Raw genomic sequence first — 27,615 nt, 5'->3', positions numbered from 1 at the left:
GTATCCAGTTGAGGAATCAAGTCGGGAAAAGCAATTGATACTCTGAATATTTAGCCATTATCAAGTGATTAATGGTAAGTTGTCTGAACTATTAGCTTTCTTTTAATCTGAATAGTTTTGCTGGTTCTAAAATGCACAAGAGTTCCTCAAAAGTTTGTAGCAAATGCAGCTGAGAGAAATCTATGTTTTGTTGATGCGCATGGATTGCTTTTTTGTAGTGTTTTTCACAGACTTTTGAAGACATCAGGTCTGTCCAGATTTCAAAGAATATGATTCTATTTGAAGCGCTCTGGTCAATTACACCCTTCATTGTAATTTGGTAGTAATAGGAGTGGTCAAAAGTCAATGGGCCCTGCTTCAAGCCCCTCCCCTGCCATCAAGCCATTGTTAGTCCTGACACAAGCACAGCACTCAGGGAACACATGGTCAGCGGGCAAGGATGAAATAGCCTGGCCGCCTCCCATCCCCAAGAGCTGCATGGCCAGCACTGAACCTGAGTAACCCCGAGAGCTGCACCAGTATCAGTCCAATACATTCCCCACTTTCCTTCCTTCCTCCCACCCTGTTCAGCAGAGGTAGGAACCCGCTTCTCAGTCTATCTTTATCCTCATTGCCACTGCTTGCCAAGCGTTCTGTTGTTTGTTTTGGCGTTTTCCCCACCTGTTTAGACAAAATGACATATGCACAGTGTGCCTTGAAAGAAAACAGAAATTGACACTTACTTGAAATGTTTAAAGTTCAAAGTCTGTCTTGTGCTTAAACAGGGCCCAGACACACCATGATGTTGCCTCACCATTCTTGCTGCCTGACACCAAAAGTAGCCTGTTGGCCCTAGTTAGAACCCAGAGCAGCCTTGCCAATAACTTTAACACCAGAGTGGATAGACTATATTTTGTAAGTGAAGTGTTCCCAGGGTCTGGCTCAGGGATCATAAGGAACTGACTGTGTAGGTGTAGGACAACTACATACTTAACAGTTGGCTCTTTATCCATGGATGCAGTATCCTAGGAATATCTGTGTCGGTCTTCGGAAATTCGTTCAAATGATTACCATGTTTATGCTGCATTTGTGGAGTACCTACTACGCACAAGACACTGTGAAGAAGCAATTGGTCTACAGTCATCCTTTTACTCTTTCTAGAAACTCTAAGGGAGATATTACCATTCCAGTTTGTAGGTGAAGAAAAGGACAAAGACATTAACAACTTTTCTCTGAGCATGAGAGCTTTATCTGTTGCAACTGAAATGTGATTTCATGTCTGACTTACTGTTTCTTGAAGATCTTCCAAGTTTTCATGACTCCAAGTCACAAATGGGGATAGTGACTATAAATGTCATGGTAGCCATTTCTCCTTTGAATTCTGTCATTTTTACTTCTATTTCACAAATCTGTCATCTTCATACTCAGTTACCATTGAGTAAGAAATGTCCTTTTTATTTGTTTATTTCCTGTCTTCTTCGAAAGTGTAATTTAAGATCATTTTTATTTTAGAAGCTATCCTCTCCCCCTCCCACAAACAAATCCCCAAGGGGCAACAATAAAGGAACGAAAGCTGTTTGCAGTAGAAACCTGAACAGCGAGCATGGAGCATTCTACACCCTCAGTCAGGTCAACAGAAGAAGACAACACGTGACCCACACAAACCTCACACCAACTGGCCACATATGAATCCTGATGCTGCCTTTTAAAATCAAGGTCTTCAAAACAAATAATTCTTACAATGAGAACATATAAGGCAAAATTCACCATTTTTCTCCTACTTCATCACCATCTTTGAATGTATCATTACCTGTGATGGTTAGAACACTGTAATGTTAGTATTTTCCAGGAACTATGGAGACAAACAGCCTGTTCTCGAAATATGAATAAAACAAATTTTGTGTTGACCTATTTGCTTTTCAGAAAATAAACTTTTATTTTCCTTAGTAAGTACAGCAGGATTACGACTTTGTTTCCTGTTCTCAATTTTCCGTGTCACTACACTTTCATAATTACTTTACCCACTACATAATGTGCCATTTAATAAAAGTAGCATAATTTCATTAATATTTCTATAATAGTGAACAACCAAGTTACTTCTTATTTCATAGACAAGCCAAATTATATGGAATTATCCATTACATTTTCAGTTTAAAAATAATTCATGATGTATTTGCTAAATTATCTTTCACTGAAAAATACCCATCAAATAAGCTTTTTGAACGTAAGAACAAACTGTTTCAATTTTTTTTCCCCAGAATAGAGTGTCTTTTAAAATACCTGGTGCTTTCTCAGTAACTCAATGATTGTACAAATAAGAAGTAGCTCCTACACCTTAAAAAGGATGACATACTTGGTTGTTGACACTCCAAACTTGGAAACTAAGTTAATGGATAATGAAACTAAGATATAAGTGTTTTGTTGCCTCCCCCCCAAGTTGAAATCCATGCCTATGAGAGATCCACAAAAAATTCATAGAAAATGAAAAAAATTGCATGGATTTCACAATGTTTTTTTAACCAAAATAAACATCTTTCAGTTCCATTTTCCATTAACCATTTGAAGTACTCTTGACAATCAGACTAATACCTAGATTTCAAAGAAACCTCAGTATTTGCGTGTAAGTATTCAAGAATACAAAATAGCACTTGGAGAATTCAGAATATTGGAAGTTGTGGAGGTGATGAGGCAGAGAAAATCCCTGTCAGCTGCAGCTTTTCCTCCTCCTGCTCGGTGGGCCTCTCCCGCCCCTCCCTCCTCCTCTGGCTGCCGTTTAGAGTTTCAAGCACGGAGAAGCCGCTGATACTGCTCTGAATAAAACCATGCTGTAAACGTGTGAGCCCCGACTATGGGCAGAGCGGGACCCTACTCGGTTACTGTGTGTAATTGTTGAATGCATCTGCGCGCTCACTTAAAGGCCATCTGCGCAGCGCTCGAGTCCGGCCGCTCGCCCTCTCCTGGGGAAGTCAGGTGCGTGCAGCAGCCAACCAGCTGGGACGTGCAGGGCACAGAAAGGCCCCCCTTTGAAGATTAAGAGTGATTTTGTTTTTCGGTCCAGCCCTCCTGACTTGAGATGCGTAATCATTACAACTCTCAGATTCTCTCGTATTTTTTTAATCGACCTTTTAGAATTTTTTTCCTGTAAAAACTCAAATATTTCTGGGTGTTGTCTTGGAATAGTTGATTTTTTCCAGAGAGATGGATTCTGCACTATTTATGGGGTTTACACTATAAAACTCCGCAGCCCAGTCACATGCCTGCTTTTTCCTGAGCCATCTGTCACAGAGGTCTGGAATTGTATGTGAATGTTGGTTGTGCAGTCTTAACCCGTTTTTTTTTTTTTTTAATAAAAAATGTCAGCAACTACAATATTTAGCATTTTGCTTTACGTTGGTCATTAAGCTTGATTACTATAGCTCTGTTTCATTGCTATAGTTACATATCATCTCTGAAGCCAAAACTTGTTTTGATGTGCTACTGGCAGAACACATTGTGAGATCCTGAGGAGAGAGCATGTGGCACTGATATAGTTAATATCTTGGATTTTTGTAACTAAGGTTCACTAATGCTGGTATAAAAACGTATCTGATATTATACAGATGGCATAAGATGTTGTGGTTACTAAGTTATTATCCTGGATAAGCTGTACTGTCAAATTCAGGGCTTAAAACTATCACAGGAGATTAAACTATTTACTAAAAAGGGACAGAAAGATATGGCCAAAGCATCTTAGTACAACATTATTAGAAGTGTATTTACCTCCCACAAATATAATGCAGCCTATCTTTCCGGTAGGCTGGGAGATTGAAAATCTAAACTTTGCAGGTGAAACAAGCAAATAGAAGAGGTGTATTTATTTTCCAAATTAGGCACAAGTGGCAAGCACAGTCACTGCAGCCCATGGCACACTGGCATTCATGAGATGATGAAGTGGTTATGAAGAGAGGTCGAACAAATCCCCTGGGAGGTAACAGGCTTCCACCAGAATTGGGGATCTTGCTTACAAAGTCAAAAGAAACTCCTGCTTTGTTAGCCAAAGGGTACAGAAATGGTCAGGAGCTGAATTGTGAGATGCTGGATGATGGTGACCAGACCAGAATGGTGTTATTTGATCCGTCTGGGGAAACTGCAGGCATATTCTTCCACTGGAGGGTGCATGGTCATGTTCACAGAAGATCCTGACCCCATAGGCATGGCAGTAGGATGCGGACCAAATATAGAATGAAGTCACATTTCCTAAAATTAATATATATTTTATATGTGTGTGCCTCAAAAATTTGGGCAAAAGCATTCCAAAGAAGAATAATATGAAGTAGAATTCGCTCCAAGACTTATATTATCTGATAAGAAAAAGTGTGTTTTTTATTCTCACTTTATAACTTAACCCCAAGTAGTCAGGCCATCAGCTGTTACTAGTAAATTATGGTATACAACATCCACTTTCTTGCCCCTGGTCAACTTAGGAAAGCCTTTCCAGTTCAGAAAACCTGGAGTAAACTTTTGCTTTCATCTTAATCTAATATTTCAACGAAGATTCTTTTCTAGTTGGTCATGTTTGCTTATTTCTCATGTTAGATTAATATTGCGATGGGGGAAATTATATAGACTTTTTATAAACACAAATGTTAATGCTTTCAGTGATAATTGGGAGCGATAATTCTGTAAACCAGCAAAGCAGATTTACAGTTAAATTTTAAGAATATATATGTATATAAAACAGTCTCAGCCAATACATTTAGTATTTGGAACATCTTATTTGTATTAAGTGTACTTTGTTTAAACCCAGAAACATGAAGCTCACTAATGGGGCTGTTCTTAAAAGTCCGCCTTCTAAGAATTGGGCATTTGGACATTGCAAATCAGAAAGCTAGCTTTAAAAGCAGATATACTTCCACAACAGCTTACATTTAAAATGATCCTTTAAAAGCCCCACATGGCAAGGCTATAACTGCAAATTGCTTAAATGTTTTTCTGTTTCCTGTTGTACACCAGGGAGCCGAGATAGAAGTGGATGAAAATGGCACATTGGACTTAAGCATGAAAAAAAATCGAATCCTGGACAAGGCTGCACCCCTAACTTCCTCTAACACTTCCATCCCAACTCCTTCCACTTCCCCATTCAAAACCAGCAGCATTCTGGTCAATGCAGCGTTCTATCAGGCCCTGTGTGACCAAGAGGGCTGGGACACTCCTATCAACTATAGCAAAGCTCATGGGAAGCCAGAGGAGGAGAAAGAGGTATTGTTTCTGTATGTCCATCACTAAGTTGAAGACAGCATGATTGCAGAATTTTACAAGCTTTTCCTCCTTAATTATACTCCATATTCCTGTTTAGATAACATGTAATTTTATTTTAGACTTTGGTAAAGTGATGATTTTAAATTTCAGACAAGATTTGTAAGCAAATCTAACTTTCTCTCTCAGTTACCTAAGACAATGTGTCATAGTAAATTTGCTCCCAATGACAGCTGCCATGACACAGGGTGGCACCAGATTCTATTCTGTATCGTCAGCAAGAACCTTCTGTAAAAGGCAACCTCTCGCCTGCCCTGAAATGCCATGTCACTGATTCCTTCTAAACCAGGAGTTCAAAATGAAATTTGACGAGATTTGAAGATAAGTAAGAATCTTCAAGTCAAGTCTTCTTTCTTCCTTTGGTTTTGTAAAGGAACTATTTCAACAAGCCTACTTATGGGGCCCTTGTTTGGGTTACAAAATCATGAACACTGGGAGACGAAGTTGTATCAGTCCCAAAGTCACAAAGGCATATTTGTGTGTTTGGTTATCACAGAGGTGGATTCACTCCCCAAATCCAAATGGTGTAAGTGTACAGAACCCATTTTGCCTCATCTCTGCAATCGTAACCCCATCCCTTGTCCAGATCAGCCATGCATGAATTAGTATCATTCAGGAGATCTCATGACCAAAGCCTCATTTTCTACTGTCTATGTAGCTTCATTTATTACAGTAGGTGATCCTAGTTTGATGCTTGTCAGGAAAGATATTGATGGGTTTGTCCACTGATGTGTTGAAAAACTAAAGTAGCCATTTGCTATGGAGTAGGCACAACTTTTTATTTTTTTAGCTTTGTAAATTCAGGACTTGAGTTGAGGGATCTGATTTTAATGAGTGATGTAATGTAAATGCAGTTTAGCCACAGTAAAGGATTGTTGGCTAATCCCATCATACTCCCTACTCCCTCCTTCTGTCATTTCCTTCCCTTTTGACATTGTTGCTGACATCTCCAAGATCAGACAGAGGGACTCTGGAGATGCCACAAAAAAGCAGGCGCACTCCCACCATGCATCTTCCACGTGGTCATGTGTGTGCTCGCCCTGGTAGGATCTAAGATGGCCTTTGTATGATCAGCACTCCCCACCATCATATGAAAGGTTGATGGGACTCACTGAAGGCAGTTTGGGGCTAGATGCTGCCTCACTGTCCTTGTTCGTCCTGTTTTACATGTTTTAGATTTTTTCACATATATCCCCCATTATACTCCTCACCCTGTTTCGCCTACTAGCATCTCTTATTAGTATCTTTGTCGCAGTTAATGAACGACACTCTGATTGTCCTGCTTTCTTTAATCTGAAAACACCTCATTCCTTCTATTCCTCTTAGCCTGTAGTAATCAAGCTTTTGTGGTCAGATTAGGTCCCACATAAAGGTACTTATTTTTCCATTTCTTGCTTATTTTATTCAACATTATCTCCTCCAGTTCCTTCCATTTTGTGGAATATGTATGGCAGATTTTATTCTTTCCTGCAGCTGAAGAGTTTTTCCTAGTGTATATATACAAGAATCCCTATCTGTTCATCTGATGATGAACACCTTGGTTTATTGTGAATGAATATATTTGGTTGTTGTGAACAATGTTACAATGCACATGGGAGAGCAGGTATGTTTTTGATACAATGAGTTTATGCCTTTTGGGTATATACCCAATAGTGAGACTTTGGGGTCACATGCATAAACATTTCTGGTTTGTTTGTTTTGTCAAGGAATGCTTCACACTCTTTTCCACAGTAGCTGTACTAGTTTTTAGCCACTGTGAATTAGAGAGCAAAAAAGCTCTTTCTCCACTTCCTTGTCAGCATTTGTTACAATTTTTTACACAATTAGCAAATTCTACTTTTAAAAATTCTGGAGATGAACCTAACAAATTTATCAAACTGCTAATTTATAGGAATATTTTACATTGCATCTGTGACTATAACATGAAATTGACACCTTCAAAACACAAGAAGCTTATTAACCTTCAGTGACGAGCGTAAACTCACCAACCTGTGCTGCGCTTCTCCACTGTGTCAGCTCCTACCTCTGACTTCTGGGAAAGAACACTAGTTACACCTAACTGCCTTCTATTTGGATAGAAATCTGTGAATGTCCATATTAATTGATCATTCTACACAATTTGCCTGAAACAGAAGTAAGGAGTAAGCTGGAGAATTAGCAGGTTGGTGGGTTGGTCGAAGGCACAATCTTAATGAGAGCAACACTAATGATTCAACTCTGTAATATGCAAGCTAAATGTAGAAATAAGGGAAACCCTGCAACACACAAGACTGGCATGCTCAATTTCCAGTTGGAACACTGCATCTTGCAGCTGTACCTGTACCTAAAGGGAAACCTAACTCTAGACCTTTTCCCTCAAAAGACAATTGACTTGTTTGAATGGCACAGTTACAGAGAGAGGATGGAGGTGGAGATCTTCCATCCACCGGTTCACTCACCAAATGACTGCAATTCTAGGAGCCAGAGTTTCTTCTGGGTCCTTTACATGAATGTAGAATCCCAGACACATAGGCCATCTTTAATTGCTTTCCTATGCACATTCACAGAAAGCTGGATCTGAAATGGAGAAGCCAGGACTCAAAGTGGCACACATATGGGATATTGGCACTGCAGGCAATGGCTTAACTCTACTACACCACAACTTCAAATTCTACACCAGCCCTTTATCTGTGGATATAGGTGACTAGAAGTCATTATGTTTTCCAAGGGACATTACTTTGCAAAATAACTACATCTGCATCCCTATTCTCACAGGAGCTGTGCCAAGACAAATCCCACTGTGTTCTAATTTCCAGGAATATCTCAATGCCAAACACAGAGTGACACTTGGGCTTTCTATCCTCATCCATGTGACTGTGCTATAAACGAACCATGCTCAGTGTGTTCATCAGAAATCTTTCTCTTCATACTCAGTGTCTGGCGTATGGGTCCAAACCTTATTACTTACAAAGCAAATTTGCCTCAAGCGGGTTCTCATTTTCCTTTAGTGTGTCGTGTTGTTCGACATTGATCATGCTTTTGTGCTGTCAGCGATACTGACAATACACACACTTTACATTCCGAGAAATTTCCTCCAACTGCCTTTCTGGTTGTGCGTCTCTTTACTCAGAGAATGAGAACATGAAGACTCACAACAAGCATTTTATCCTTACTTTTCATTCTTGCTTTTGCTGAAATCCAAAAACATCTTGATTCATCTTGGCAACCTCAGAGATTCAGCGAGAGTATGTTTTTATCTAATGTGTAGAGATCTGGCAGTACCTCATTTCCCAGAATATTTGCAGGGAAAAAACATGATTTCTTTAGACTGGCTGTTTTTCTGTATGGCTTACTTCAGGTCTCACAGCACAGCCTTTTACCGCTAGTTTTTAACCTAAGAAATCTGAAAATCTGAACTTTCGAGGCACTGTGGGTTCCATGACACCAGAAGTGACAGAGACTTTGCAGGAAGCATGTGAGAACTTGTGCTTGTCCTGGGTTTGAGTTGACAGAATGTGTTTTTAAGTGGGTCATCACAGCTGTCTGCACAGGGTGCTTGGGGAAGCTGTAGCTGATGGAACACACACAGAAGTGCATCTGAGCCATTGTAACTACCAGGTGCAATTTCTCACCTTTGTTGTTTGTATCCTCATCCATGCCAACTAGTTTTCACATTCTTTTCTGAATCTTAAAAAAAAATGATAAATGTGAGACTTGATAGGTCTTTCAATCAAGTGTCCTGTCTGAGAAGCAACACAATGTTCGAGAGATGCAACACAATCTAAGATGAGGAATCTTCATACAGTGTCTCACAGTCCTAGCAGTCTTACAAGGCTGGGTAATCATTAGGTTTTTGTTTTGTTTTAAAGGAAAAAATAAAAGAGCTTCAGAAGGTAGGGTTGTTGGCCCTGGCCCTACAGAAACAAAGGGATAAGTTTTGGGGCTTCCTAATATTTAAAAGAAGAAGAAACAGAAATAAAAGAAAACTTAAGGTACACTAAAAAAAACAAACAAGCAAGAAAGATCAGACTATAATAATGAAGATCATGTGCATATGGCAAGATGGGGTGGAGGCCATCATTGTCTCTGATGCTACAAAGACGCAAGGCCAAAGTTCTCAGGAAGTCATGACGTGACCATGGAAACCAATGATAGGACTGGGGCATTCTGGTCACTTTCCCATAGTTGTTCTAAAATAGCTCCATGTGGCCCAGAGGCCAGAATGCAACTTATTTGTGATCCCACCCAATCCTTCCGTTGTCACCCCCTCAGCACACAATCACAAATTGAGTGATAATTTCTAATTTATTATTATGTAGCTCATATGCACAACAGTTGCTTCATTTGGGTGGTAATTTTCAGAAAATATTGTTTGTCTCTTTCAACGAAATAGCCTGTCCAGATGCCCCTTTAAAAAAAGAAAAAAAGGAAAAACAAAACAAAACATAAAAACCTGAATCTGGAAGAAAGTCAACATATCTCAGAAGAAAAGTGCTGAGAAATAACCAGCAATGGCCAGTGCTCTCAGCTTCATTCAACTGTCCGTTCTCCAAAGATTCCAGGGATTAAAGTGTTAAAAGTGCCAGATGCTATTATCTGTTATTCATGTTACCATTATGTTCTAGTCTTTACTGAAATCAATATTAACATCCATCTGTACATTAAAGAAGTTTCATTCCATGCATGTATTGCAAACATGTACATATAGACTACATTCTCTTATACATTCATAGGATATAGCTATTATTTTCCAAGTAATACTGTAACTTTTAAAAATAAAAAGTCTAATAAGTAGGACTGATTCAGTTTACACTGAATCAGGATACTGTTCAGGAATTTGTCCAATGCAAAAATACTTGTTTAACAAAGTACTCCAAGAATTCTTTTTATGTATTCCAACATATACACTCTCTGTAAGTTTGTGGAACAAAGAAACAGCAAAATAGCAATTATTTCATCATGCAATGGCATATATTGAGTCTGTAGTTTTTGTAAAAGTTCTTCAATATGTTAAAGTTGAGAGCCAGGAAAATCACCCTGATAAAACAGTAGCATGTGTTACTATACCAAACGAAATACCATGTAATCTATAAGCATTAATTTTCATGCACTTTGTCATAATAAATTTTCAGAATTGGTCAGTTCTCACGAAAGTTTATCATTCTCCTGCTTTCCCTATGTAAAACTTCATCCCAAAAACCAAGACCGGAAATTTCTATATACTAATCTAGAAAGATACATTTTTAGAGACTTCATTATTAACATTATCATTGACGAATAATAAAGGTTTTTGTTATTTCACGCCATTTTGTGAAAAATTCAAAATCTAAGTAGAAAAATCAAAGGCACATTGAAAAAACATTGGATTTAACAATCCAAAATTCTAAATTATGGTGGAAAATACAACCAAGCCCAATCCTAAAAGTCACAACTGAGTGAATGATGGAATTATCTGGTGTAAGTTCTACAAACTAAGAACTGTTTCATGTCAGTCAGCTAGACCATAGAACTGTAAAAACATTGATTCAACTGTCCATTTTGTAATAGGAACTCATGGTGACAGCATCAAAATGACATTTCTCTTTGCATCCTGGCACAGAGCCAATCATATTTTTTCTCTTTATTTATAGATTATCTTTGTCAAATATATATCAGTAAATAAAATGGGTTACTTGGCATTATAAATAATCTAAGATAATTTATACCAACTAATTTTTTATTAATATGGATGGAAGAGGGTCTCTAAAAATAGTTAACCATTATATTTACTCCAGTAAGCTCTTGTGTAAAATGATTGAATTATTATTCATAGAACAAGAGATCAAATCACCTTGATGATTGATATCATCATTTAGAATTTTTATTTGGTTGGGAAAGATCCAGGGATTTTTGTTTTTCCATTGCTTTAGGACATAGGCTCAGAAGTATTAAAATAATATTATACTGTGGTATTTTATATCTATTTAATTTAAATGAGATTTACCTTGGATAATTAAAATAGTTTATTCATCTTTGATAGATCAGTACCTTTGAAATTTAAATATAGTTTTTCATCCATATTAATCTGATTTTAATATTAAATCCAGAAAGTATTGTATTTACTGAATATAAGATAATGATGAAAGTAAGTTAATTATCTGATTTAAAGAAAAACCACCCATGATTTTTTTGTAAGATAATCTGTCACTTAATAAATAAATTATATGAAAGGACTAGTGAGTGTTTCTTTAGGGATCAAGATCACCAGCAAAAAAAGGAGGAGGTAAACAAAGCTAACATCCAGCGAACAATTCCATCCAATGTATAAAAATATTTTGAGATACTGGTTTAGCAAAGGAGGTTACTGACGAAAACTGGGAAGCGATATGAACATCAAGGCAATTTTCTAGAAAAATTAAATGCCTAAAATAGTTGTCTCACTCCACATTTTAAGTAAATAATTTAAGTCTTAATTATTTGAATATCAGAAATAATATCCTATTGAAAATAAAGTCTAATTTCTAGAACTATTAAATGCCTGAAATGGTTGTCTCAGCCCACATTTGAAGTCAATAATCTAGGTCTTGATTATTTGAATATCAGACTTAATACTCTGTTAACCTTAACTTACTTCTTCCTTTTCTGCTTAAAAATATATTTGTGTTGTGATATTTAAGGAGTGAACCAGCAGATAGAAGACCTCACTCTATTATCAATCACCTATCCTATCCATCTCCCTTTCATTCTGTCTCTCAAACAAATAAAATAAATCTTCAAAGAAAAAAAATATGTGATTCAGGGAAGGCATTTGGCTTTGTAGTTAAAAAGCCTGTTAAGGTAACTAAGTCCCACATTGGCAAGTCTGGATATAATTGTTGACACAGACACCTGACTCCAGTTCCCTGCTAATACATACCTTGAAGGCAGCAGGTGAAGCCTCAAGTCACTGGATCCCTACCAGCTGTGTGGGAGACATGGCTAGTGTTTCTGGCTTTGTTTAACCCAGCCCTTACCAGTATGGGTACTGGGGGAGTGGATCAGTGGATGGGAGTATGCTTTCTCTCCCCCTCTTCCCACCCCATATGTTTCTCTGCGTCTCAAACTTTTAACCTTTTTAAAAATGTATTTGGATCATTTTTTCATTGGATTTCTTTACTTCAATTATAAGATTTATAGAGAACTAATCTGATCTCTTTGACATATTTTGTTATACAATAAAACTTGAAACGTAGCAAAATATTGGTTGAATACATAGCTCCAGAAATACCCCTGAAATTGTATTTTCCAAAATGTTAACTTTTAAAAAAAGTCTTCTTTATAACTTATCAGTCCTCACTGCTCACTTAGCATAAATGTACATACAATTAGGACATAACCTTGTATTCATGATCTTATTTATTTCTTTTAGGAGGAGCTTTCAGAAAGTTCATGGGAAATGAGTGTTATGAAAAAATTGTGCAGGGGTTTCAAAAATGTTCTACAATAAGATAAGCTTCTCTTTTTGTTGTTTTTGGGTTCATTTTATTATTAATTACATTGCATTATGTGACACAGTTTCATAGGCTCTGGAATTCCCCCAACCTCACCAAGATAAGCTTCTCTTAATCCCATATCCCATGAACCTTTTGAAATTCCCTTGTAAGACTCCTCTGCAGTAGTTCACTAACTCTTTAAACCAAAGTTCAAACCTTACCCAATGATTTCAACCCCAGTTGTCTTTTCAGGCTTCTCTAATGAATTTTTTGTGTTTATTTTTGTTTTCCTTTTCCAGAAAGACCCAGTGAACCCTCTAGAAAATGTAGAGGAGAAAAAGTTTCCTGGAGAGGCTTCGATACCAAGCCCTAAACCCAAACTCCACTCAAGAGATCTCAAAAAGGAACTAATCACGTGAGTGGTATCCACTGCCATTCTAGCTAAGAATCTGGAGCGAAGAGATTCCCGTTCCTGTTTCTGGATGCAATGCTCTGACTTGTACAGTTGGCTTTGTATGGCTGTTTTTGGATAGTTTGAAATAGTTGGTAGCTAAATGTTAAAAAATGTACTTAATCATTGCACCAAGCTAAAAGAGCTCTAAAAAAAGTGTATGTGACATGGTATTTTAGCTAAAATTAGTTGATTAAAAGCAAAGTAAGACAAAAAACAAATCATAAATGTTTATGACTTGGTCCCAGATTTTAAGTTAGATCTCAACTACTGTAGAATTTCTAAGTCTTGGTTTCAGGGAGCATATTCACCTCCTAAAACTGGATGCAAACTATGATTCAGATGAGAGTTAGTGGTTCACACACAATCTCCTAGGGTTCTCCTATTCAGAATCTAGAGATTATTTACTCTGATTTGATCATTATACAATGTATGTAGATATCAAAGCTTCTTATTGTACCACACAAACATACACACACACAATAATTATTATATAACAGTGAAAAACAGAAATAAACGAAATATCTAGGACACCTGAAGGTATTAAGTGCTACTTAGGTAGCAGTGAGTAAGTGAGGCGAATTTGGGAAAGTAGTTTCTAGATGTAAATAATGAACTATTAAGGAAGTCTTTACACGCAGAAATACATTTATTTTTTTTAATTATTTATTATTTAACTTCAGTAATTACATTGTATTATGTGACACAATTACATAGATACTTGGGTTCTCCCCACCCCTCCCCAAACCCTCCCACCATGGTGGATTCCTCCACCTAGTTGCATAACCACAGCTCAAGTTCAGTTGAGATTCCCCCATTGCAAGCGTATACCAAACATAGAGTCCAGCATCTTATTGTCCAGTCAAGTTCAACGGCTTCTTAGGTATACCCTCTCTGGTCTGAAGACAGAGCCAGCAGAGTATCATCCCAGTCAATTGAAATACATTTATTACTGCCAGATAGTGAGCATTCCCAGCTAAGAGTCTTCTTCCAATTCACACCTGCACCTACAACCTCTCTTCTGAACCCTCAGTGCAAATATTTTTTTAACTTTTGCATTAAAACTTCGTTTTAGAACTCTCTCTCAACACATCTTCCACCTCAGTCCTCTGTCTTCCCTTCTGTTCAAGCTGAACTCATCAAGAATGCTGTCACTACTTTGTGTGGCTCAGTTTCCCTTCTGAGAATTTTCCATACAGGCTCTGTTATGCTTCCACCAAAACTACTCTTGTCAGGCGATCCAACCCACCCACACCTGATCTAAAGCTTGCTTCTTGGTACTCTTGCAGGACAGTGGGATGTCGCGGAGCTGATCACTCCCTCTTTCCAATCTACCCTCCATACTTGGCTTCTGGGGTATCTCAGCTGCAGACTTGCCTCGCACTTCGATTTTATCTCTTCTTAGTCTTTTTGGCAGCCTACTAAAGGTTACAGTGCTCCAGTGTGCAGTCATAGATGTCCTCTTTTCCATCCACACTCAAGGGGGCTGCCACCCCCAGCTGTGACTTCCAGCTGTATATCTTCCATTCCTATAGTCCTGCCCTGCTTGCTCCATCACTCCCAGGCACACCAAAAATTCACTTGCTTTAGAGACGTTCCCTGTGTCAGAAATGTTTTCCCATAGCCTTCAGGTCTTCCCTCAAAAGTCAGTTACCTGAGACTTCAGCAGTTGTAGGTCTCCACGCTCCAGCTCTGATACGCCTAGTCCCCTTTCAAGAGATTTTCTCTGTTAATATTTGTGGCTTCACCTCTGCCTCTCCAGCAAAGGACAGGACCCCAGAATGCATGAGTCTGGTGTTTCTCCACTGTGGTTTCTCTACCATATCCAGGTCATTTTTGTACACAGTGTTTTCCTGTGCTGCTTATTTCCCTAATGACATGGACAGGGACTCAGAAGAATGGAACACATCTCAATTGCCAGTGCCACACAGAAAGCCTTTCACCCTGTAGAAGGTCAATAAAAGTTATTCGTCACCCAACACCTCTTTACTCTAAGTATCTTAGAATCACTGCTCTTTAAGGATTTTCTATACAAACATTCCAGGCTTAAATATCATGCTCCTTTACAAGAATCATATTAACCTAGAGGCTGGTGGGCGGAACAACATGATCAATAGTGTCAAACAGTGGAAATTAAATTTCACAGAACCATGTCTTTTTTTTTTTGTTACACAAGGAGCCATGTGGCTCAGCCACACACTGATGTCACATGGACCTGTTGAGAGAGTATGGTCATCTTTTTATAAATTCTTTTTCCACCTGATATTTTTGAAAATACATGACTTCTGAATGTCCTGTACACTACTAACTTGAGAGGAGAAGCCACTTTGTAATTTGTCGAGCAGAATGCATGACATCATTAAATGCACTTGACTCCACTGATAATGTCTTTCCTCTACCTAGCTGTCCGACACCAGGTTGTGATGGAAGTGGCCATGTCACAGGAAACTATGCGTCTCATCGCAGGTACCTCAACAATCTCATGTATTGTCTGTTTTTCATCTTGTTCTGGTTTTATTATTGGTGTTGATTTTAATTTGAGAGAAAAAGAGAACCACAGAGGCAGAAAAACAAATAGGCGACCTCTACTGCCATATGCCTGAAATGACCCCAGTGGCTTGAGTGACAAGCTGGAAGCAGGGAACTCTATCTAGGTCTCATGTGGATATTGCAGATGACTATTTGAGTCTCCTTAGTTCCACAGGAGCAGGGAACTAGAATTGAGAGCCTGAGCTGGGATACAAACCTAGGCAGCTTGGCAGTTTTTCCAAAATAAAGATATGTGGTATAGAAACCATGAGTCCTGCTAAATCATTTTCTGATTCAATATGCTTGATAATTAAGCAAAAGTTAGAGCATGTGTCAGGCTTTGCGACTGTTTTGGAACAAAACAAAGCTGTCTGAATGGCAAGAATCGGCTGTTCTCCCTGAGCAAATAGGTCAAGGTGCTAAAGACTCCAACAGCAAGTAAAGGCCGGGTTATGCCATTTTTAAGTTTCTTTCTTACTGATTTGATTTGCTTTCCTGTGGGCACTGGCTGAAATATTCAAGCCATCATCACCTGTCAGTGCAACAGGGAACATGTTCTATGTCAATGTCACTGTCTCACTAAACTCCAGATTTAGGTTGTCTCGCTGGGAAAAACTTTCCATTTGATAAATAGCAAGTCTGACTCTATGCAAAATAACTGAAATACCCAGGTTAGAGGAACAAAGCCAGATTCAGATCCAGTCATTTTTCCCCATTCCCAGTCACACGTTTACAGTCTCAGAAAGCCAAAAGAGTCTGATTTGTTAACATCAGTTCTGTTTTCTTCTGTCTTTTTAGTGTTTCTGGATGCCCGTTAGCAGATAAGACTCTCAAGTCCCTCATGGCTGCAAACTCTCAGGAGCTTAAGTAAGTGTTGACATCCTGGGCACCTCACCCTTCCCGCACTGGGAAGCCACCCTGTCGCCTAGCGTTCCTGTGACAAACCATAACAAGCATCCAGCTAAATTGTAACAAAGGCCTTATTTCCAGAAAGATAGAACAAGCAAAGCCAATTCACTCTAATCTAGGTTTGTGGATTAGGGGGCATTAATTTTTAAGGGAATGATCATCAAGAGGTCTATGAAAGTGTTGTGAAGACTTTTCTTCATCTAATTTTGAAAATATTGTGTAGTATTTTTAATGCAATATGTGTGTATTTGCAGAAAGTTTAGGATCCTTTAAAATGGTACAGCTGTCTCTCCCTTTGGAAACAGCTTTCACTTCGCCTTGTGTTACCTAGCTTTCAAAATCTCAGTCACATATACATGAATTTTACATATTGATTTTATTTTTCTGCTTTTAATCTTCTTTCATCCCATTTGTTTTCATGTCTTGTTAAATTATGCATATAGCACAGTATATAATACAACTCATTTATAGATAATGGATATTATAGGTCAGTACCAGAGATACCAAAAATAAACTATGGAATATAGTTTTTCTCATTTTGAAAGTGTAAACTGTAATTTAAAATGTCAGTATAGACTCTAGACAAATTTTATTGACTTCCATATATCTAGGCTGAAATTACAAGAATGTTAGATAACAATGAATAATCACTGTATGATTATTGAGAGGTAAAGATGAATAGTGAGGCATGCAACAGTGTTTTACTCAATTACTGTAAATTTCCAGTGTCACATTTTAATTGCAGTAATTGGTTCCCTTAATTCATTTCTCTAAACATTATTTATTTAAGAAGTTAATAATATCTTGAAAGAATGCAGATTGAGAAGTCCTATTTTAATATTCTGTATTTATATTTTATAGAGCCATCAAATAAATAATTTCTTGATTTTTGCAATATAAGGAAAAATAGATACATTTCATTGGCCTCTTGTCTAGCTATTCAAGAGAATCTCCAAAAAGGGTTATTTGCACAACTGTTTCAATAATTACAACTTGCTAGTAAAAGCACTAATGTACTAAAAAAAAAAGTTACTACAAATAAGACCAACATGTAACCCCTTTCTTACAGTAGAAAATACAAATTACATTTTTAAAGAGGATAACTAAAGACTCAATGCATACTTTTGGGGTTAGTTAGAAGAGATGTATGGCGATTCTATGTTTCACTGGGGAGGGGGCAGGATTTATGGTCTATTTCATGCCTCAGTACCAAATATGAAGGCATCCTGAGAAATTTCAGTGGGATAGATTTTTTTAAAGAACTATTTTATCAATTTGAAAGGCAAAATTATAGAAAGGGGGAGACTTGTTTTCCATTTCTTGGTTCACTCTCTAAATGGCAGCGAAAATAGGAACTGTGCCAGGCTGAAATGAGGAACTCATATTCAGGTTTCCCAAATGGATGGCAAGGCCCCAAGTATTTGAGCTGCCTTTTGCTGCTTTCCCGGGTGCATTACCAGGAACTTAGGTTGGAAAATGGAGCATCTAGGAGTCTAGCTCGTGGACAACTGGAATGCTGGCCTTTCAGGCAAAGGCTTGACCTTCTCCACCTCAATACCAGCTCCATCCATAGGGCAGAATTTAGGGAAAGGGGTGGCACTCATGCTTTCCTTTGGTTATTATTTTGTTTCACATGGAACTCTTCTGTTTGGATAGAGAATTGATGTAAAAGCCTAACAGGTGGTAATATCAGTAAGAGCCTTCACAAAGGGAGGTATTTTGTGATGGCTTGTGTGTTTTCATTTGTATTGGGGAATTTTTTAGGGGCCACAAAACGATGAAAATCCATGTACATTTTTGTCTTCAAGTTCACTACATGAAACCTATTTCTAATCAGTATTGCAAATGGAAATGAATTCCTTTCTTTTTGATCTTTTTGTAGTTGCACATCAGTAACAGTTATTGATAGTGTTTTTCCCAAAAGATCATTTAGCCTTGGTCATGAGACAGGATAGACCAGGTGTTAATTCTTCAGGATTTTTGGGAATCATATTTCTGCTCCATGCCTCTGAAATTCACACATACCACTGCTTTTCACCTGGAAAAAATGCACTCTCAGGTAGCTCAGCATATCAGAGAAAACAAATTACTCATAAAGCAAATTTGGAAAACTTTCCTTCTCCCATGATTACATGATGTATACAAAAGCCCACTGCAAGTCTTGAGCTACTTTTCAAGTTTCTTGTAATATAAGGTATCCGAAGACAAACTAGTGTACAAAAGGCAACAACTAATACATTGTGTACCAAGCATCTCCTAGAAGTTATTCATATTAACATTCAAGTATGAATTCCTAGACCAAAGCTAATGGGATTAAAGAGAGAGCGAGCCCCGAAAAAAGCGAGTGACTTGGTGGAGTTCTGCTTGAACGTGCTGTGATTTCTCCCCACCCACACACTTCACACTCTGTGTTCCTTAGGTGTCCGACTCCTGGCTGTGATGGTTCGGGACACGTGACAGGAAACTATGCTTCCCACAGAAGGTAGGACTGACCCCATTTCTGGGAACTGCAAATCAGCAGTATTCAGTGAGATCACATGGTTTTGCATTGTTCTTTCTTGGATATGTTTTTTAGCTTGTCTGGCTGTCCCCGAGCAAGGAAAGGTGGTGTCAAGATGACCCCCACCAAGGAAGAGAAAGAAGACCCTGAACTTAAGTAAGTGCAACAGCTGGATCTTTGCCCAGTGGAAGGGACCTTAATGTTGGCCTGAAGCTGAGCATCATCAGAGTTTGGGGGAGGGTTTGACCTATTGAAACACAGGATTCTGATGAGAATTCCATGCAGAGTTGTTTCCACATTTCTTTGATGATGAGAAAGCAGAGGAGGTGAGTTATGCCTTCTCCAGTTACTTTTAAAGGAGGTAGCATTGTGAAAGTTCTTTAGAATGACAAATAATGGCACCATTTCCCTTGAAACTTTAAGGCAGAATTACATCTAAACTGAATGACCTCCACTCTAAGAAAAATGCTACAGTCTTGGGTAATATGAGGATACTTAAAAACTCATGGAAAATGGAACTACAAAGTTTATTTTGGTGCAAAATAATGATGAAATCCAAGCATGTTTTTTCTGTAATATGCATCTTCCCCTCGGTTTTTTGAAGACTCCTTATAAACATAGCTATAAATGTCGAAATTTAAATTGCTTCTAAATACAACGTCTGAATGCAAAATTTAATCATTGAGAAATCCAGATTTTATTTCTGTGAGTGTTCTGCCATATCACAACGATCAAGGCAGTTAACATTTCATAATCCTTGGTCTTTGCTCAAAAGTAATTTAACATGGTGCTTACATTACTGGCTCTAGAGCTAAAAATGTGTGGCCATTAACTTGGCTCCACTTCTTGTAAAATTGCTGGAAGGTCACCTAAGCTTTATAAGCCTCATGTTTTCCACCTATAAAATGGGATTATAACATTCACCACTCAGATGTTCATGGTGAATATTAAATGAGCTCATACACAAAATTTGCTTAACATAGGGCCTGCTGACCACTAATGCTACTTAAAAATAAAAAGATCTATTTGTTTGAAAGTCAAAGTTAAAGAGAGAGAAAGAGAAGATAAATATCTTCCATCTGTCTGCTGGTTCATTCCCAAAATGGCTGCTATGTTGAAGCTGGGTCAGGATGAAACCAGATGCCAGAAACTTCTGGATACACCAAGTGAATGGCAGGATCCCAGGTATTTGAGTCATCTTCCACTGCTTTTCTCAGGCAATTTTAAGTGAGTTTGTTCAGAAATGGAGCAGTCAGGACACAAACTAGCTCACATGTAAGATACCACTGTGACAAGCAGTGACTTTAACTGCTGTGTCTCAACGCTGGTTCCCCCTGGGGCTACAAAAGCTATGATGTCTTGCTAGCTGTGGTGGTTTCTTCTAAAACTGCAGTTTCACTGTGTGTCCTCTGGATAGTAAGGAACTGTCATTGCCTTCTTCCCAACCAGTAATGTCTCTTGTCTCACCAGATGTCCTGTGATGGGATGTGATGGCCAAGGTCACATATCAGGTAAATACACATCACACCGCACAGCTTCTGGCTGTCCCCTGGCTGCCAAAAGACAGAAGGAGAATCCTCTCAACGGAACACCCCTTTCCTGGAAACTGAACAAGCAGGAACTGCCACACTGTCCCTTGCCAGGCTGCAATGGGCTGGGCCATGTAAATAATGTCTTCGTCACCCACAGAAGGTAAAATCTGTGTTCCTTCTTTTTGCTGTGTCATTGAGACTGGTTGTCAACTGGGATACTCTGGTGACGGAAATACTCCTAAAGAACATTAGTTGTAGCATTTTTAATGTTATAATGTTGTATCCTGCTAAATAGATATAATCTGAAGAGTGAAAATGTTATTTTCTCCAAGTCTGAAAACTCACAACATACCTTTCAAGGGATCTTAGAAAACTGTACCTTTGGTTTTGGTATTCCAAAATGTTGTTGGTATTTTTATATGGTTCAGTCTTTTAATGGTTTGCTTCAGGTGCAAATAGTGATATCTATTCTATTGTATTGTTCAATTGTTAATGTTTACCTTGTGTATTTATATCATTCCTTCCTTCTCATGAACTGGCTCAGTTTCAAGCCAAAATTGGAGTCATTTGCTGTTGAGGAGATGTGATTCAGCCATAGCATCCAGAAAAAAAATGGCACAGCCACCAACACTACGAATATAATATAGACACTCTTTAATAATTTCACAATGACTTAGCTTTTTGTCTCTGAGTGTTGGCTGTTTCATCCCAGGCCTTTGTTAGGCAAGAGTGATCTCAGTCCAGCTCTTTGGTTCACATTCCACCTAAAGGAAAAGAATTTGGAAGATTTGCCACACATGTCTCCTATCAATGCACCCCCTTTCAGTCATGCAGGCTTCTGCACAAGATGCCAATTTTAAAACCATTGACGCCTTTAGAAAGCCACATATGCTTTGCTGATGAGTACAATATAAGCTGAGTAAAATTGGGGCATTCTGACATTGTTCAGTACTGAAGATTTATATCAATGCTATCAGAAAACTGAGTCTTCGAAAAGTCTTAAACTTTTTATAAAAGTACAAGTGTGTTTCAAAGCATTCTTGGAAAAGTGAAATCAAAAGAATGTGTTTATTTGGGGGCCAATGTTGAGGTATATGGGTAAGGTCATCACCTGCAATGCCATCATCCCATATTAGTGTCAGTTTGTAACCTGACTGCTCCCTTTCCCATTAAGCTCTCCTGATGGTGGCCTAGCAAGCATCACAAGTTGACCCAAGTGCTCAGGCCCTGCAATCATATTAGGGAACACCAAGAAGCTCCTGATTGCTGCTTTTGGCCTGAACTAACCTCGGATATTGCAGCATAGTGAGCCAGCTGAGAGAAGACCTCTCTGTCTCTCCCTTTTTCAAGAAACAAAACATTTTGTGTGTGTCAAAAGATTTTAAATATATGGTTTCTTTTCATAATATCCATTATCAGTGAACTTTTTGAAGAGCTTTTGTATGCATGGATTTCATTTTTTCCACCAAAATAAACTTACTTGTAAATTCTATTATCCACCCCACTATTATCACCCACTGGTGAGCATGAGAGCTGGGATGGGGGCAGACCAGGTCCTGGCAGAGCTGCAATACCTGTTGACCTGCATGTGAGCTGGGTCAGAGGAAAGCCAGGCTGGATCGACTGTACCTACATCCATGAACCAGAGCTGGAGAGAGTTGGTTGGGATTTGCTGCGGCATCAGCTGGCAGTTGCTGGTACAGGGGACTAATTCTGTCAAGCTAAACTGCAGAACTGCCTGGAGAGTGCAAGATCTGGGAGTGGGAGTGGGCACATTGGGGAAACAGTAGGTTACCTCCCTCTTGGATTGCCACTTGCACTTGTGAGCATGAGAACCAGGACTAGGGGCAGGCATGACTAGACAGAAAATGGCATCCGTAAGCACCAGACTGGACTGGATAGTAGAGCTGGTTGGGTTGAACTAGGCTTCAATGCCTATTGACATATACGAGAGCTCAATGGGACATTGAACAGACTGGACCAGTCTGCTGTACATACTGGCAAGCATGGGAACCAGGGGCAGGGGCAGGCCTGAAGAGGGTAATTGGGGGGTCGCTCTGACTAGGCTACAGCTCCCACTGGTATATGTGAAGGCTGAATGTGTGGTGGGCAGGACCAGGCTGGACTGCAATACCCATTGGTTTGCGTAGAAGACAGGGCTGGAAATAACCCAGTAATTCCAACTAACAGTGGGTGCGTAGACTGATTTGGGCAATGGGCTGTGCTGTACCCTGCGTTGGCAAGCACACACAACAATCAGATCTGAGATAACCTCAGATGCTATTTCATTGGGGATCCTCTCACCTGAATCGCTGGACTTAGAACTCCAGCCACGGAAAAATTCCATGGTCTGATTATGGAGTGCATGTGTCAGAGCTGGGCCTCCTCAGTGGCTTAGATGGAGCAGTAGACAGCATATCCAGATGCACATTTAGGATATGGCAGTACATTGGAGTTTTCAGAGGACACCTGGTGCCTAACAGAGGATAGAGGACAGAACAAACTGATCAACTACCCCAGTCAAGTATTGGCAGTGATTATCTGGGCAGAGATTCTAAGGTGGACTATGTCAGTCAGTGGAGTCTGGAGAGATTTAATCGTGCTTGGAGTAATGAGATCGGCAGCAATTCAGAACTGTTGAACTCTCAAAACCACTTTAGTAGGACCCTCGGAGTATGCCCCACATTGGAGACCCTGGGATGGTTGGGAGGCTGAATGTGGCTTCTCCCTTATCTTTGCCCTTCCTCTAGATACAGGAAGGAAAAAAAGAGAATGTGAAAAGGGTTCTCTAGCACTACACCCTACTCAACTATGTAAAAATCATCAAAAATAAAGTTAATTAAAAAAGAAAAATGTTCTATTATCCAGAAACTTTTTACAATGCCCTCCTGTATGGAAGAAAGCAGTTGCTAGAAAAAACTTCAATCATTCAAGTCATTTATTTGTTGAAGCTTTTCAATTTCATGCCCATGTGTCAGTATCGCATATGCCTTCATTATGAATTTAGATCATTATTTCATATTGAAAACAGCACTCACTAATCAAGTCTCCTCATGGAAGAGTTTCTGCTCAGTGACTTCACTGCCTTGCAATGACCTCACTAATAATCATGTGCACAATGATAGAAAATATTAGAAATTGGAATTTTGCCTATCCATTAAGAAAGTGGATATTGAATTACCTGAGTTTGTTTCCTTGTTCCAGCTCCTAACTCCAGCTTTTTGTTGGTGCAGGCTCTGGGAGACAGCTGGAGGCAATGGTGGCTCAAGTAGTTGGAGCCCTGTGGCCCATGTGCAAGACCTGAACTGAGTTCCTAACTCCAGCTGCAGCCTATCCCTGCCCTTGCAGATATTTGCAGGAGTAAATCAGTGGATGGAAACTCTTCTGAGAGAGATACTGATATTTTGTGTTTTACATTATAATTACATCTTCTAGTATTTTTAAAATTTGCATTTATAAAAATGAAAACACACAGACCTAAATAGAAATATACAGTTATTATAAAAGTGTGTAATTACTATTAACCTAGCTTTGTATGTTACAATAAAAGTCCCTTTAAAAATATAACAGTCTGACTGGGATGATGCTCTGCTGGCTCTGTCATCAGACCAGAGAGGGTATACCTAAGAAGCCGTTGAACTTGACGGGACAATAAGATGCTGGACTCTATGTTTGGTATACGCTTGCAATGGGGAAATCTCAACTGAACTTGAGCTGTGGTTATGCAACAAGGTGGAGGAATCCACCATGGTGGGAGGGTTTGGGGAGGGGTGGGGAGAACCCAAGTATCTATGTAATTGTGTCACATAATACAATGTAATTACTGAAGTTAAACAATAAATAATAAAAAAAAATATATAACAGTCTGAGAAAGCTAATGTTATATTAAAGCACACAGATGTACAGTCATCGTAATGGAACTCTAGCTTCAAAAAGTTAAATAATAGCTAAAAATCAGCTGTGCTTTGTATTTTTATGTTATTTTATTTTTAAAGATTTATTTATTTTATTGAAAAATAAAAATATTTTATTTACAAAGAGAAGGAGATACAGAAAGATCATTCCCCAAATAGCCACAACTACCAGAACTGAGCCAATCTGAAGCCAGGAGACAGAAGCCTCTTCCAGATCTCCTGTGTGGGCACAAGGTTCCAAGGCTGCCCTATGATGCTTTCCCAAGTCACAAGAGAGCTGGATGGAAAGTAGAGTAGCCAGGACAAGAACCAGTGCACCAATGGAATGCCATTGCTTTGCTAGGGGAGGATTAGCCAACTGTGTCATTGAGCTTGGACCTCATACTTGGCATTTTTACTGAAATTTGTTTATGCACTGTAATCAGGGTTTTCATTGAATAAGTCATCTTCCTTCAATTCTTCTTAAGAAGGCAACTAAAGATAAATCATAAAATTGCTGGGGTGTACAATGAACCTTCATGCTTAGCCAAAACCAGATAGGACCTTGTTGTTTTCAGCATCCCCATTTAATGTGGGACCATATATGTAACTAATTGCATTGGACAACACAACATGGCAAGTGGAAGTTTTGAAATGAGAGCCTTGTTTTCATAACTTAGCAGGATATTCACAAGAATGCACTAAACAGCACATTAGCAAAATGAATGAAACCATGAAAGTGTATCAGTAGCAAATATCCCTACTGTGTCTTAATGGGTAAAATACAGTGTTTTACTATAAGGACTTTTGTTGTTATTTGGTGTTTCTGCAAAGTGCACGTGGTTTATCACATAGTTACAAAAAGATAAAAAGATGGAGGGAATAAATAGACTTTCTATTTTTTATAATACACTTTTCACACATGGGCATAATTTCTGTTTTTTTTTTTTTTTCAGCTTATCTGGATGTCCTCTCAATGCACAAGCTATCAAGAAAGGCAAGGTATCTGAAGAATTGATGACCATCAAGCTCAAAGCCACCGGGGGTAAGGTTGCATGGAAATGACCAGCCCATCAGGGTCTGGCTCACAGCCCCCAGAAGGTGTCTGCATGTTCATGTGTCCTTTAGATAAGAAGAATAATAGTAATATATTTAAGGAAATATTTTTTTCATATTTGAACTACAACTATAATTTTACCTAAAAACCAATTTCTTGATTTCTCCCATGCATTCCCGTAAGGCTATCCAGTAGAATCAGTCAAGAACTAGTGTGCAGTGCATTCAGACAGAGGTTGTGAGCATCTGTCTTTGCCATGCTAGTTACTCTTGCATGTGCCAGTGTATGCATGTGTGTGCTAACCTGTGCTTTATTGGTATGTATCCAATCAGAAACAATTCCTGCATCTAAACTTCAATCCTTTGGCTTTTTTTTCAGTACATAAAGAAATCTTCAGCTTGAGAGGATGATTTAAATTTGCTATCTATCAAAATTTCTCTATCCACTTCTCTACATCTTTATCAATGCTTTATTTTTTTTAAAAAAGATTTATTATTATTGGAAAGCCGGATATACAGAGAGGAGGAGAGACAGAGAGGAAGATCTTCCATCCGGTGTTTCACTCCCCAAGTGAGCCGCAACGGCCGGTGCTGCGCACCGATCCGATGCCAGGAACCAGGAACCTCTTCCAGGTCTCCCATGCGGGTGCAGGGTCCCAAAGCTTTGGGCCGTCCTCGACTGCTTTCCCAGGCCACAAGCAGGGAGCTGGATTGGAAGTGGAGCTGCCGGGACTAGAACCGGCGCCCATATGGGATCCCGGGGCTTTCAAGGCGAGGACCTTAGCCGCCAGGCCTCGCAGCCGGGCCCTATCAATGCTTTATTAGTTAGCATAGCATTTCTGAGTTCTACGTTTTCAACCCCCTAGTTTCCCTTTGATTCTTGCATGTTTTTTTTTTCAGATTTCTAATCAGCATTGTCTCAGGCTGCTGTTGATTTCCATGTGAGATCATTCTGAAGCATCTGAAGAATGATTGCAAGGCAGTTGCCTCACTTTGAAGATTCTATTAGATGCTTCTTTAGCACATAACTGTAATTGAGCTGCAATTAGCTGCTGTAATTTAATCTTTAATGTTTAATAATGTATGTGTGATTTAAAGAAAATAGAATAGATGTATTACCCAAGAGAGAAAAACCCTTCTTGCTATTTTTCTGCTAAGAACTCCATCTGTTTTGTTTGAGGCGGCTCCTTAGGTGTGAGCATTTAGTCTTATGCTTAAGATGGTGATTAAGATACCCATGTTCCATATCAGAGTGTGAAGGACTGAATTCTGGCTCAAGTAATTAGGTCCCGGTCACCCACCTAAAAAATGTGGATGACATTTCCAGATTCTTTACTTTGCCCCAACTCAGCGCTGGTCTTTTTAGCATTTCAGGAGGAAACCAGCAAATGAAAGTCTCTCTTTCCCTCTCTCATCTCTCTCTCTCTCTTCCTCCTTCCTCTCTCTCTCCCTGTGTACTTGTGTATGTCTACTTCTTTCTCTCTTTCTCAAAGAAATAAAAAACAGATACATACAGCTAGCAGGTGCTGTTCTCTATGAGTGCGCCACACGAAGAGCTACAGAAGGGAGGGCAATCCACATAGAGAAGGTGGAGGAGACTCAGGATGGCAGGGGCAAGATGCAGGCTCTGCTATTTCCAGGCTCAAGATGTTCAGGACTGGAGCTCTCTGCCACTGCCACAGAAATGCTCTCCAAGCCTGCATGCCTGTCACAGGGAGGCACTTCAAAATGTTTATGAAAGTGAAATACAAATATAAGGGGTTTTTTTTGGTTCTAGACAATTTGAAATCCATGCTTGGATTTTTCCATAACATGATTTTCATGCATTGTTTGAAATCCCCAAACACATGTTTTAATATAGTTGGAGCATTTTAATGTGTATTCATTTACATGTCACTTTATTTTAAACTATATATAAAGGCCAGAAAATCCAAGTTACAGATAGTAAAACAAAGCAATTTAAAACATAATTTAAATATCAGACAAAAGAAACTCAAAGACAAGCAAGCAAGATGGGGCAAATTGAAGATCGTAGAGTATG

General features: G+C 38.9%; 1 protein-coding gene across 2 annotated transcripts in view; it reads left to right on the top strand.

Moving 5' to 3' along the window:
• ST18 (ST18 C2H2C-type zinc finger transcription factor) overlaps positions 1–27,615 on the top strand; it is a 107,449-nt gene that overhangs the window by 67,491 nt on the left and 12,343 nt on the right. Inside the window, exons 10-17 of one of the 2 annotated variants that reach the window (XM_036492239.2) lie at positions 4,972–5,217; positions 13,004–13,119; positions 15,559–15,621; positions 16,483–16,551; positions 19,013–19,075; positions 19,169–19,249; positions 20,564–20,785; positions 25,475–25,563. In XM_036492239.2, the coding sequence (XP_036348132.2) occupies positions 4,972–5,217; positions 13,004–13,119; positions 15,559–15,621; positions 16,483–16,551; positions 19,013–19,075; positions 19,169–19,249; positions 20,564–20,785; positions 25,475–25,563 (949 nt within the window). The remainder of the gene's footprint in view (positions 1–4,971; positions 5,218–13,003; positions 13,120–15,558; positions 15,622–16,482; positions 16,552–19,012; positions 19,076–19,168; positions 19,250–20,563; positions 20,786–25,474; positions 25,564–27,615) is intronic. The other variant, XM_058668622.1, reaches the window with a different exon arrangement.

This window comes from Ochotona princeps, chromosome 9 (assembly GCF_030435755.1).
Source record: "Ochotona princeps isolate mOchPri1 chromosome 9, mOchPri1.hap1, whole genome shotgun sequence".
Classification (NCBI taxonomy): domain Eukaryota; kingdom Metazoa; phylum Chordata; class Mammalia; order Lagomorpha; family Ochotonidae; genus Ochotona; species Ochotona princeps.
The sequence above is the reverse complement of the archived record's forward strand: the minus strand, read 5'-3'. Positions and strand labels throughout refer to the sequence as shown.